The sequence below is a fragment of the Cuculus canorus genome, chromosome 8, assembly GCF_017976375.1.
Source record: "Cuculus canorus isolate bCucCan1 chromosome 8, bCucCan1.pri, whole genome shotgun sequence".
Classification (NCBI taxonomy): Eukaryota; Metazoa; Chordata; class Aves; order Cuculiformes; family Cuculidae; genus Cuculus; species Cuculus canorus.
In genome coordinates this window covers 23,879,300-23,891,510 of record NC_071408.1, presented here as the reverse complement: position 1 = coordinate 23,891,510, position 12,211 = coordinate 23,879,300, and the positions used below count along the sequence as shown (strand labels likewise).

The following is a 12,211-nucleotide window of genomic DNA, read 5'->3' as shown; positions in this document are numbered from 1 at the left end:
TGGAGAGTTCAGAGTTAACATTGGTACTTCCTTAAATGCTGCCTCTGCTCTGTTTTTTTTCCCACCTTTTGCCCTTCCCGTATTTACCTTCTTTGCATTCCTTATTGTTAGGTAATTGTCATTTCTTTAACCTGAATTACACACTAAATAGTTGTGTGAGCAGTGTTTGGGAGGGAGCTGTGTATTCTTGAGACTTGGGGTACCCTTCAGCAGCTTATTCAACCCTTGTTTCTTGAGGAGTAGAATAAAATAGGTGTGCACAGGAAGCTTCTCAAAAGTCTGGAGACCTGCAGATAGGAGTATAAGCTTTGGAGCATGAGGCAGACTTGATTTACTTAGTTAAGCCTTTTTAAGCTTAATTTTCTCCTTTTAAGCACCCTGGGTTTGGTGATAGATTACATGACAGGGTTGACTCAGATGTGATTGTGAGGTTTTTATAAAGTTGTGATGCTTATTTACATTCTACCTACTGTTATTAATAAAATACTCTTAAGTGCAAGCTGTTCTGATGAGAAGTGGGGCAATTAATGGATCTTGACTTGTTGTCTTTATGCTTTTTTTGTATCTTCCCTGGTTTTGTGTCCTTCCTGTGTAACTGTAAGTTGCAGATGTAACCTTTCTGCATGCTGCTCATTGGTCTCCTGCTATATCTCTTTTCTGATCCAGCCACCTCACGGTCTTTCCCAGATCTTTTTTGATTGCTGTCTCAAAGCTTGGAAACATCAGCACATTAATTCTCCTTTCAGGTTTTTATTTTTGTTATTGATATTATTTGGCATGAGTGCACCCCGAATTACAGATTGATTTAAACCAAATCCATCAACTCTTCTAAGTTAGGCAATGTTGGCTGAAAGACCCTGCTCGCATTTTTTATGAGGGTTTTTGTCCTCATATGTAGGCACATTAAAAATGGCTGAATTCATGTAAATCTCCTTGGTAAGTCTAGACTTCTTCAGTGTCTAGGTCCTTTCATTATTTACAAGTAAATACATTTTAAAAATGCAGTCATAAATCTTTGAAAACTTCTTCATTTGTGCTCAGTTGAAACTTTCCTAGTGGTATTATACAAAATTGACAGCGATGTAGAAATGTTTTAACTCTCTCTGTTGGTAGGGTTGAATCCTGCTTGTAGTGATAAGAAAGTGAGCTGTAGAATGTAGGATGTCTGAAGTTGAGTACAAATTTTAGTATCTCAAAATTTAAAAGGAAGAAAACAAAATCAGGAGACTGAAAGCATGGAAATGTGTATTTCTGAGCCAAAACGAAAAACTGGGTTGGAATAGAATTGCTAGTATCTTATCTCTGTATTAACATGTTTACCTAGCATATATGCTGCCTTTAGCTTTTGAGTCTTGCAGCACTGGCTGTGGGTTCTTGAAAATGTATTGAAAATTGGCCAGGCAAGGCATACTGTGTAACTGAAGTGGATGTTCCGAAGTGCAAAGCATTAGGAGCTGGGAGATGAGCAGGGAGCCAAGGTGCCGAGGACATCACTGGCCTTTGGATGTGCCGCAGAGATGCTGAATCATTGTATCCAAACCCTTCTTGCATTGTAGCATAGATGCTAGCCCACCTCCCCAGTAAGCCTCTGCCCTGACATTTCTAGGAAATCTTTGTTGACGTTATTCACAGACACAAATGCATGTCTAATCTGCATGAAAGCCCAGCTTTCAGTTTGGAATATAAGGATGTGGTTCCTATCACTGACTTCTCTTGCCATCAGAGGTACTTACATGTATTCATTTGTTACCTCTGTGCTCTGGTGTGCCCTGGAGACTTTTGTTCCAGTCTCCCAGTGTTCAGACATAAGTATCCACAGTGGGATTTGCAAACACACACATCTTCAGAAAACTGGTGTGCAGTACTTAGAGCAGCTATGCAGCATCATCCGTATTACATCTCACAAGGCATGAAAAAGTGGGCAAGCAATGTTAAATAGCACATTTGTGCAAAAGCAGCCGAAGCGTGATTTCTGTGGGAACTGTAACTACTTGGCTAAGCTTCATGTATCTAAATTCCTCATTTAGTGTTGTAATTACATAGGAGGGGAGTTTTGGCTGGTTTTGCATTTAGTGCTTTAATTCCAGACCTCTTTAAGGAACTAGGTATGACTTATTTTTTGATATTTATTTCTTTCTGGGCACAGATGAAAAAGGTGACAATTTTTCCAGGTGGATCCATGGCGTATTTAATCTCCCTAGCATCAGGAGGAATCTCAGTACATCAGATAGTACCTTGCATCAGCAGCAGGGTTTCTACAACTTGTTGGTAGGTCCGCATCAGGAGGCAGGGACAGGTCCCTGTACTCCTGAAAGGATCATCGAATAAAAGAAACTAATAAAAGCTGTAAACAAAAAAATCATCTTTTTCACCTACTAGTTCCTAAAAAATTGTGTGGTATTTCAGCCTTTTCTTTTTTTGTGTGGTGTTTAATCATCATCACTTGTGTTTTGGAGTGAAACCTTTCAAATTTTTTTTCCCCAAAATACATTGATTCACTAACATAAAAGATCAGTTGCCTGAAGTTTCTGTATCGTGATGTTTGTCTCGGTCACCCACTCCTACTTGATTTCTACAGGGCAGTTGTTAGGGTGTTTTATTTTGCTGGTTCTTTTTCAAGCTATTTAGTAGCTAAACAAACTGTTGTTATATATACACTTGAATGTAAGCTGTTCAAATTACAGTGGGGAAAAAAGAAACACTGTATCAGTAAATAACCTGTTTAGCAATTTGTTTTCCCTCTACCCCTCCAGTTCACTCCCTTTCCTGCACACGTGTGTAGAGAAGGGCGATCTGCCTAATTGCACTGATTATCTTTTGTTTCTGTTCTGTTTTCTGAAGTCTCTTTGGGTTAGATGCCTTGAATAATTTGGCCCTTATTTTGTTCATCAGTTTGAATTCTGGTATCACTGAGTTGTATGTTTAGCTTTTCACATTTTCTTGTCACTTCATGGATGGTTTTAGAACAGTTCATTTTTTTCTGTGTAGATTTGTAGGGGTTTTGTGCTCCTTCATGTTCTTTTTCTTTTATTTCTATTTTTCAGTCAGTCATCCAGTGAATTTGCCAGTGGTGGAGGTTATTTTAAATTATTATGAGATCTGCTGATGAAAAGACTGTGTGAGCTCAGTGTTTTTAAAACTAGTGTTGATGTGCTACCTTGAACTTGGAGGCTGCTTTTGCAGAGGTTCTTGAATTACTGCATAGGGCAAACCCTAGTGCTTGCATTGTGTAATGTCCTTTCCCAGCCCATTGTCTTCTCTTAAATCATTTTGTAGTTCAGATCCATCTCTTTTGCATGCATCGCCTTTGTTCCTTGTCCACCTGCACCCTCCTATCTGTCAAACAAGTAAATACTCTTTGATCAGAATTAAATAATAACTTTATGGTACGAATGTCTTGGAAGAGAACAACGCAGTTCTAGGCTTAAATATTTAGTCCTTTGGAAGAGTGGAAAATGAAGTGATGGAAAATGCCAGGTGGTAGTTCGCAGGCATCACTGTTTAAATAGTTTGCTATAATCATATTAGGACAGAATTAAACAGTTCTTTATTTTGTACTGCAGTGAAATAGGGTTGTTACTGATTATTTTCTCTTCCCTTTTGCTTTGGTGATTAGAGTGAAAACTTGGGCAGCAAAAATTACAGGAGCTCTGCAGCAATGCACAGAGAAACTGGTGTGAGAGGGTCTGAGTTGGAGTTTTCTGTCCTTCTACACGAGAGCTCTGGTGCTTCCCTAAAAGACTGAAAATGAGACCACTGCTGCTGTTTAAGAGGTCTGTTCCAGCCACATTGCTCTACAGCTTGGCAGATGGTGGCATGTGAATGGTTTCATATTGATTGGATGGATTTGCCTCAGGGTACAAAGAGTGTGGGTCCTTAAAGATGCACTTCTAGATTATTTTTTTTCATCAAAAAAAAGTATATTTATAAAACACTTCTCTAAAACGAAGGAGTGTGTGGTAATCAAAGCAGTGAAGTTACCTGGAAATAAAAAGTCCTTAAATAGATTATCACAAAGACCAAAAAGCCAAGAATACTTATTTACTACATGATTACGTTTTTACATTCGAAGAAAGTGACACTTTTAATTAGTGTTCAAGGCATATGGTGAATGAGAAAATAAGCTTATTTCATGCAAACAGAAATCGATGCAAATAACCTTTCTCCTCATATAAAAAGGGATGACTTGAAACTCAATACATATTCAAGAAGGTTAAGTCACTACTGCATCACTTTAATGTTAGTTAAAGGCCAACAAAGAAAATCACTACTCTGCATGTACTTACTCAGCAAGGATTGCTATAAATTAAAGAATTAGATGATGGTAGTTTGTGGGTGATAAATCTGAAGAAGCCGTTGTCCATATAATGCATTTGTTCTTTAACCTCAGTAGAGAACCTTTTGGGTTCTGTCTTAGTGCAGGTAGTTGCCAGAGATGCCTTAATTCTCCAGTGATTGATCCCGGCTGGTAAAGATGTTTTGTGATGCTCTTTGCTCTGTTTTAGTGTTCTTTCACATCAGTTCTGTGCTTCAGTCTTGTGAATGTTTTGTAAATCCTTCTGTATGAAATAACTTTTCAAATGTGCTTCTGCAGCACCTAACACAGAGTTCCCAATCTCATTCAAACCTCTGGGTGTTGCTGTAGAGTATTGGGTGAAAGGATTTTTTTATAGTAATGGAAGTATTCGTTGAGGTATTTAACCTTAAATGAAGAGGAAAAAAACAAAAACCAAAAAAACCTTAGCCTGGAGATGTGTAGGAACAGGAGCAATGTTGATTACTTGAGACTTGGGTGCTGCTGAAAACTGCATCCTTTCAGTGTATTTCAGTCTTGTGCTCTGATGCGTGCAACAGTGGTTTCATAAAAGAATTTAAGCCAAAATATGTCACAGCAGTATCTTACCAAGTTGTCTTCAAATTTGCTTGAAGGTTTAGTTCATATTTTCTGACAGACTCTACCCACATGTGAATTATTTGTGTTGAATTTTGTGTTGTGCTGAACTTAATGCTAATTGTATTTCCTCTGCAGTACAGACCATTTCTATGGGCGTGCCTTCCCTTTAGTTACACTTTGTTCTTGGAACTGATTGGATTTTATCATTTAGTTAATTTGTGCTGAATGAAATGCTCCTGTGTAAGTTAAGGTCCCTTTCAAAAAAAAAATCAACAAGTTATTTTAGGAGTTTTGTCTGTAGGTTTGCTTCTGGGGAGGAAGGGACATAAAACAGGGCAAAATATTTTTTTCTCCTGCTCGATAAGTGTAGGGGGGATTTACGCTGTATATCACAACTAGCAGCTATTCCAAGAAAAATCTTTAAGATGGTTACTTGAATCTGTGTACACTGCCCACCTGGTGGTTATAGAGTGAACTGTTACTTTAAAGAATAGTTTAAACAACAGCCATGTTTGGGGCAGGCTAATCTTGCAAAGAGAGCAGTACATATAACAGGAGTCTACAGTGTGATAAGGGGAAAATTCAGCTCACTGACTAGATGTTTTAATGTGCGAACTCTAGGGAAATAACATATTGACTATTCTGTTGTGCGCAAGAAAATTGAAGAACCCTTTGCAGACAGAGGGCTTGCAAAGGATTCTTTCTGTTTCTCTTAACCAGAATCTGTGGCAAGATGTTTGAAATCAGCAGGACGCTTAATGCTGCTTTGTTAAATAATGAGGTAATATTTTGTCACTTTTTCTGGGCAGCATCTGTTTTTTCTCCTTTTTCATATGTCTGTGAAGGATTCACTTTAATATTATGAAAGTAGAGATTTTTTTAAAAAATCATTCTTCAGTTATTTTTCCTTCTTATGCTTTTGGAGAATTGGGTTGTCTTTTATTTGCGGTTTCAATCGGCTGCTGTTGCCTAGGACATTATGCCACGTAAGGCTTCTAAACTGCACAGAGTAGGTAGTTATTAACGCTGAATTGGCTTCTGGTATAGTCCATCTGGGCTCTGTATGAGAGAGCTTGCTAGCGGCTACTGATGCTAAGATACCCGCAACCTTTGGGATGTATGCGTGGTGGAGAGGGGCTCAGTGATATGAGATCACTTCTTTTAAGGGAAACTGTCATTAATGAGTCAAGAAACTGCTCATTTATGGTAAGGAGAGGGAGGGGGGGCTGGGAAACAACCCTGTGATTTCATTTTGATATTGGATTAGCTGTTTAAGACAAGTTTCTTTTTGTGGGGATGGAAGATAGCATTAAAAATAAGCTTTGCTCAGGGGCTTGCTGGCTGATGCTAGAGAGACTGTTTTGAGAATCTGATGCTTTACTAATGTCACAACCGTGATGCGGTGGTCAGTCCTTTACCCTGAAAGACGAATGGTACTATTGGAAATACGAGAATAAGGTTGACTTTTTCAACAATAGGATTCTGCCTTTGTCTTTAGCGAGAGGCCTCTGAGGACCTTACTGTTTGTTTTAGTGTTCCTCGGAAAGGCTGCATGTGTGGGGTGCTTTTTGGGAAAGTGGTCAGCGTGCAGAGTACCTGGATTTATAGATGGATAAGAGCTAATTTTTTAGAGGAGCAGTGTGCAATTATTGTTTGAGAAAAATGGCTGCATCTTTTGATATGCATAACGAATCTATAGTAACAAAGTAGGGTGAAGTTGAAAAGACTTAAAAATAATTTCTGGGTGTCTTCTTTTGGTGTTATTAACCCCTGAAGAGACCTTAAGTAGAAATTTGCATTACAAATTTAACTTTAATATTCAATGTGTATTTGCACGAGAACATATGGTAGTATAGTAGCTCTGTAGCATTTTGATGCCTGTGTCTTTAGTCCAATAGGTCACTTAAATATTTGTGTTATGAAATCTATCTTACAAGCTAGTGGAATCTTCACTAGTTTTTACCAAGCTCCAAATGTGCTCAAAAAGCATGGTGAGAGAAATCCTCTGCAGCCTTTTACATTGTTCATATTTTAATTCAGTGCTCATTCCACAAATGGATTGCATGATTCTTTTAAATGTGATTTTTCTCCTTGTTTGGTGTGTCAGTAGCTAGATTTTATAAGCTTTCTATATTTTCTATCTTTTACCGATGTGTGCATGTGTCTGAGTGTGTCTATGGTTTAAGGAAATTTTAAAATACGCAGAATGTCTGTTCGGAGCTCAGCAGTTTAGAGAGCATATTTATACTTAAAAATAAAACTTCTAGAACAATGATTATCTGATTACATATTTTTTAAAATGATTTTGATTGGTTGTAGCCAGGTTTTCTTTCCCCAGGAAAGTAAGCTTATAGCATGGCCCATCCCAGTTTTCTCCGTTTTTAGCTCTTACGTTCAAAAATGCTTGCAGTGGTACTGAGTATTTAAAGAACATATATGGCTCTTAAAATGAATGTGTGAATGGTAAAATTAAATTACTCCTATGTATGTTAAAGGAGTAATACTCATTCGCTTTAGTTGAGGTGAATGTATGTTCAAGGTTAGTTGCAATTAGAGTATACCATGCCTGGTTACTCCGGCCAAAACGTACTTCAGGAAAATAACTCCGAGTAAGAGAAGGGAATGAATGCTTCCTAAGTTGAGGAGTTTTTTTTATAAACTTGCTGTGGTCAGGAGAGGGTAAAATATTTCTGTTTGGAAGTGAAGTTTTGTTGGTTAGTTGGTGGCAGTGAACAGAGGATTAATGAGTGTGCATTGTTATGTTGAGGACATTTCTCTCTAAGCCTGGGGAGGAAAAAATTTCTTTTGAATGCCCCAGGTTCGCCATCATTTTATTTTCTTGTAGAGCTGAAGAATAATGAAGCGAGGTGGCGAAATAATTCTGAAGTACTGCTGTCATTCAAGGGGAGCGCTCTGATAAATGGGTGTCTGCTGTGCCTTAGACAGCGCCAAGCGACCGCAGCATCAAATCCACTTCTAAAAATACGTGATTTAAAAAAAAAAAAAAAACCAAAAAACCCCAAACCTCACAGGGCCGACGGAAGGGAGAGATGGGTTGATTATTAAAATCAATAGTACCTGGAAATAAACGCAGCTTTAAATGCACGTCGAAGTGCTTTTGTTGTGCCTTTAAGCCTAGAGGCAGATCATTAAATATGCATTTCTCCGGAAAGCAACTGTCGAAAAAGATAAGGTGGTTAAAAGACGCCGGACCTGGGAGCCGGGCGTGCAGGAGGTAAGAAGATGTAGGCACCGAAGCATGGCCGAGGTGTGACATCGCCGGTGGGGTGGGGAGCGAGGGGGGGAAAAAGGGGGAAAGAAAATAAAAAATAGAGGGATGCGTGTTGTTTCTTCAGCCGGGCCTTAATTACTAGACACAAGCAGCAGTTCAGAAATCTGGTCTCTGTTGTTGTAGAGGTCACCGAATCATTAACATTGTCAATCTGGCAGCGGCTAATTTCAATAGCACCTGATGTCGCAACGCCTCCCCGCGCGGCGGCGGCCAATCAGCGCCCGCCCGGCGCTGACAGATGGCCCCATAAATGGATGTTAAGGGGCGCCGCCGCCAGCCAGTTCCAGCAGGGCTCCGCTCCGCCCGCCGCCGGGGGCTGCCGCACGGGGACCGCGCCGGGATAACCGCAGACAGCCCGAGCCTTAACAGTATTCTTATTATTATTAATAATAATATTATTATCGCGGCACAAACGTCTAGCACTGTGCTTTGTGGATCTTTTAAAAAAAAATAATAATAAAAAATAATTCCCTGAAACCTTTATTAGCAAATCTGTAGAAGAGTTGAAGCCTTTCAAGACCCAATATTTGCCATTAAGAATGGTTATGGTAGGTATTAGTAGATTTAAAATCTGATCGTAGCGGGTTGATGTAGAGATAGATGTAGAAGCTAACATATAGATTTTCCCCGAATCTGCATCATTCTCAGTCTGTGTTTTCACATGAATTTAGTTTTCTGCTACTGATTTGTTTGTACATGATCTCTCCTTTCCCCCCCCCTCTTCTCCCTTTTCTCTCTCACCTCTCTCTCTCTCTCTCGCTTTCTTCTCTTTCATATTTAATGTGTGCGTGTCCTTTAATAAAGGATGTACTTTGTCATTTTAAGGTAATTGCGATTTCTCTCAGAATAAAGAGAAAAGCTCATTTCTAATGCAGGGCTGGTATGTGGCTAACTGAAATGCAAGAGGAAGAGGAGGCTTTTTTTTAAGGGAGGGGGGAGTTAATTTCCACATTGACATTTTGGAGATACAGATGCAGGGCAAAATCCTTGGGGGGGGGGCTGGAAGTGGGGGGGAAGCCTGGAGATTGGTAATTTTCTTTTGGTGGACTGCGCAATAGGTATGGTAATTTTAAAAGAGGGTGATTTATATGAGCTTCAGTAAATGCTGCATATTGTATTTCAAAGAGTTTCCTGTCATGACCTCATAAAAAGAGGAGGAGGCTTGTATGTGTTGCAGTGCCTAGTATATGTCGATTTTGTTGCATCGTTGGGCAGCAGCGCTGTAAGAAGGAATGTCAGCTTTTACATAACGCTCTTTTTGCTTTCGACTCTGTGAGGGGCTGTAAGGGTCCATCTTTGTGATCACAGATGGAGTGGAATGGCTTGAAAATGGTAAGTGAACGGGGAGAGCCTGCTTGTGGGGTTTTGTCTTGCTTCTCGCGTGCCTCGTGGATTTCTTTTGTTCGGGGTGGCGGATCCTGAGTCATAAAATAAAATTAGAGAGCCTTGTTTATTTTTTGTGGGTTATGTCTGCCTGTGTGTGTATATATATCTGTATATCTATTTAACGTATCTAGCTGTGATGGCACTTCACAGCGTTTCCATTGAACGTTGCATTTCAGTCGAGCGAGGATGGTCTCTGCTGACAGTCGTGGTGTCATTGTACCGCATGTGCCTGGCGGATCAGGCAGCCGGTGATGCCTTTTAATCTCCGCTTGTATTACACCAGCCTTAAATACAAACCTAATAATCGCCTCTAAAATCCAGGTATTGCGTTTCTTATGGAGCCGGTGCTGTAGAGGATGGATGGATGGGTGGATGGAAGGGTGTGTTTTTTGTGTCGGGGTGGGGGCTGGTGGGGGAGCTGTGTTTTGTGCTTTTTTAAAATGCCGGGAGAAGTCAAAGCCATTTATGTGAAAAATAGTATTTCTATTTTTAGACTATATTCTCCTGGCAGAGGAGCCTGGACGCGCTCTTCTGGTCCCCCCCTCTTTTGTGCTTTCCTTACAGATTGTGCAAAATGGCATGATCAAATACAACTGATGGGGACTTGGGGCTGTGCGGAGCGGGGCGACCCGGGTGGGGGCTGGGACCGAACCCACACAATACCCATCCCTCCTGCCAGCCCCACGAGATGCTGGAGGGCGAGAGGGGGGATGAATGCCCCCCCCCCTCCCCTTCTTTTCCCTTAATTTAACGTTTTGCAGACTTTTGCCGTGGATATTTATTATAAGGGAGGAAACAAAGCGACGGTCTTTTCCCATTCTTACAGGATTGCCTTTGTCTAGCTGCTTGTTTTGATGGGTGTAAAACAAATAAGATTAGACTGAGCAGCCGAACTGAAAGCGATAGCTAGGAGGAAAAGCCAATGAAAGGTTGCCGGGGAAACGAGCATAGGGGAAGCTGAGTGGGGGAGCAGGTGGCAATCATGTGGGAATACTGCAAACAGTGTAAAAAAAAAAAAATATATAAAAAAAAAAGCAGGGGCTACCTCGATTATCTCTGCTGTTCTTTGTGGCAGTCACAACTTTAATTATTCTTTATAAATAGGTGTTAATTACATTTCTGGCTTGGGCTTACAGTGATTTCTAGAAATCTGGTTTTAAGCATCTGTTCTTTCTCCTGTGCAAAAGAGGGTTATCTTTCTTTTTTTTTTTCCTTCTCCCTCCCTGCTGTGAAATTGTACGTGCAAAAAATTGCAAGGAATCCTGTGAGGCACTATAAAAAAAATGTAAATTATATTGAATGAAGTTGACAGAGGCATAATGGTGAACTCCCACAGCTGATAGCTTCTGCAAATCATTTCTTAGAATTTTCCAGCAAATGTCCCTATGAGAACAGTAGGTAGAATGAATTTACCCTAAGCAGTGATTTTGTGTTAAGTGATATTGGTATTTTTACGAAATCAGATGGTTATATGGCAGAATAATCAGTTTAGGAGAGTTCACCATATCCTAGGGTTTATGGACTGAGCGGAATTTACAAAAATAATGAGATTATTCTCCTCTTCATCTCCAGCCCCACCTTTAGCCACGGTCTGTTTTATATCTGCTGGAGCAATATCCGCTTCCAACGTCAGACTCCTTGTGGCAACTTTACTTTTTAAACTATGGCTGAATATTTTGCTTATTGTGATAGGCTTATTGTAGTGGCAGACAAAAATAAGAAATAGCAGAAGTGCATCTTTAAACAGGGATATTGGTGCTAGAAGTGTTAAAGCATAGTAAGATTAGTAAGTGCTAGACAGTAGTGTAAAAAGATATAAAAATGTGGTTGCGCAGAAAATGCTTATCTATCACACATCAGGAGGCTTAAGAGAAGCAGAGCAAGAATATAGAACACGCCTTTTTTTCTGTCTTCAGATTTCCAGATATTTTACTTTCTTCCTTTCTCTGGTGGAGGGTTACTTTGAAAGCAAACCTAAGCAGGAATGGCTGTGCTTAGTTTAAATATGAATAAAAAGAAATTAGATCCCTCTTGTAATTTGCTTTGTTTTAAGTGTTGCTTCTGTCTCCATCATTTCTGTGAAGAAGTAATTGAATGGTCCTCTGAAAACAGCACTGCTGTACGAATGAGAGGGTGGAAAAAATCTTGTGTGTGTGCATGTAAAAATTCTGTATTTTAGTCTGTGCATGTGCAGAAATGTGTTCTGACATGCATTGTAGTTTTATGTGAGTAAAATAATTTTTCTTCTCTCCAAAACAGAGATATACTGTGTTCCGAATCTGTTAACTTAGTCATGACAATAAATAAGGGTGCCTTTTATTATACACAGCTGCATTGTTTGGTTTAAGAGTCATCAGCTAGTAGTTACATTTTCATTTTCTGTGCAATTTGGTGTTCCTACAAAGACTTAAAAATAATGTAATCCTTGTTTTATGGCGCACGTGTTCCTACCCTGATCTTCTTTTTTTCTTTGTTTTAAGATTATATTAGTGAATACAGCCTGCATGCACATAGTGACATTTTCTTTTTGCATATAAAAGATTGCATTGTAGAACCTCATGTAGAGAAACTGCTATTAAGGCGGTGAAATTTAATTCGGACTGCTATAGGTGATAGACTAAAATGTTAAAACCTTTTTC

General features: G+C 39.6%; 1 protein-coding gene across 6 annotated transcripts in view; it reads left to right on the top strand.

Moving 5' to 3' along the window:
* The window catches only part of ELAVL4 (ELAV like RNA binding protein 4), an 81,338-nt gene that overhangs the window by 10,760 nt on the left and 58,367 nt on the right, over positions 1–12,211 (top strand). The window contains exon 1 of one of the 6 annotated variants that reach the window (XM_054073475.1): positions 5,514–5,675. The exons of 1 other annotated variant lie outside the window; for it this stretch is intronic. In XM_054073475.1, the coding sequence (XP_053929450.1) occupies positions 5,628–5,675 (48 nt within the window). In that variant the 5' untranslated portion in view covers positions 5,514–5,627. Of the gene's footprint in view, positions 1–5,513; positions 5,676–5,960; positions 6,101–8,462; positions 8,735–9,248; positions 9,519–9,744; positions 9,894–12,211 lie in introns of those variants that run through there. 4 more of the 6 variants (XM_009561912.2, XM_054073477.1, XM_009561913.2 and 1 more) reach the window with 4 other exon arrangements.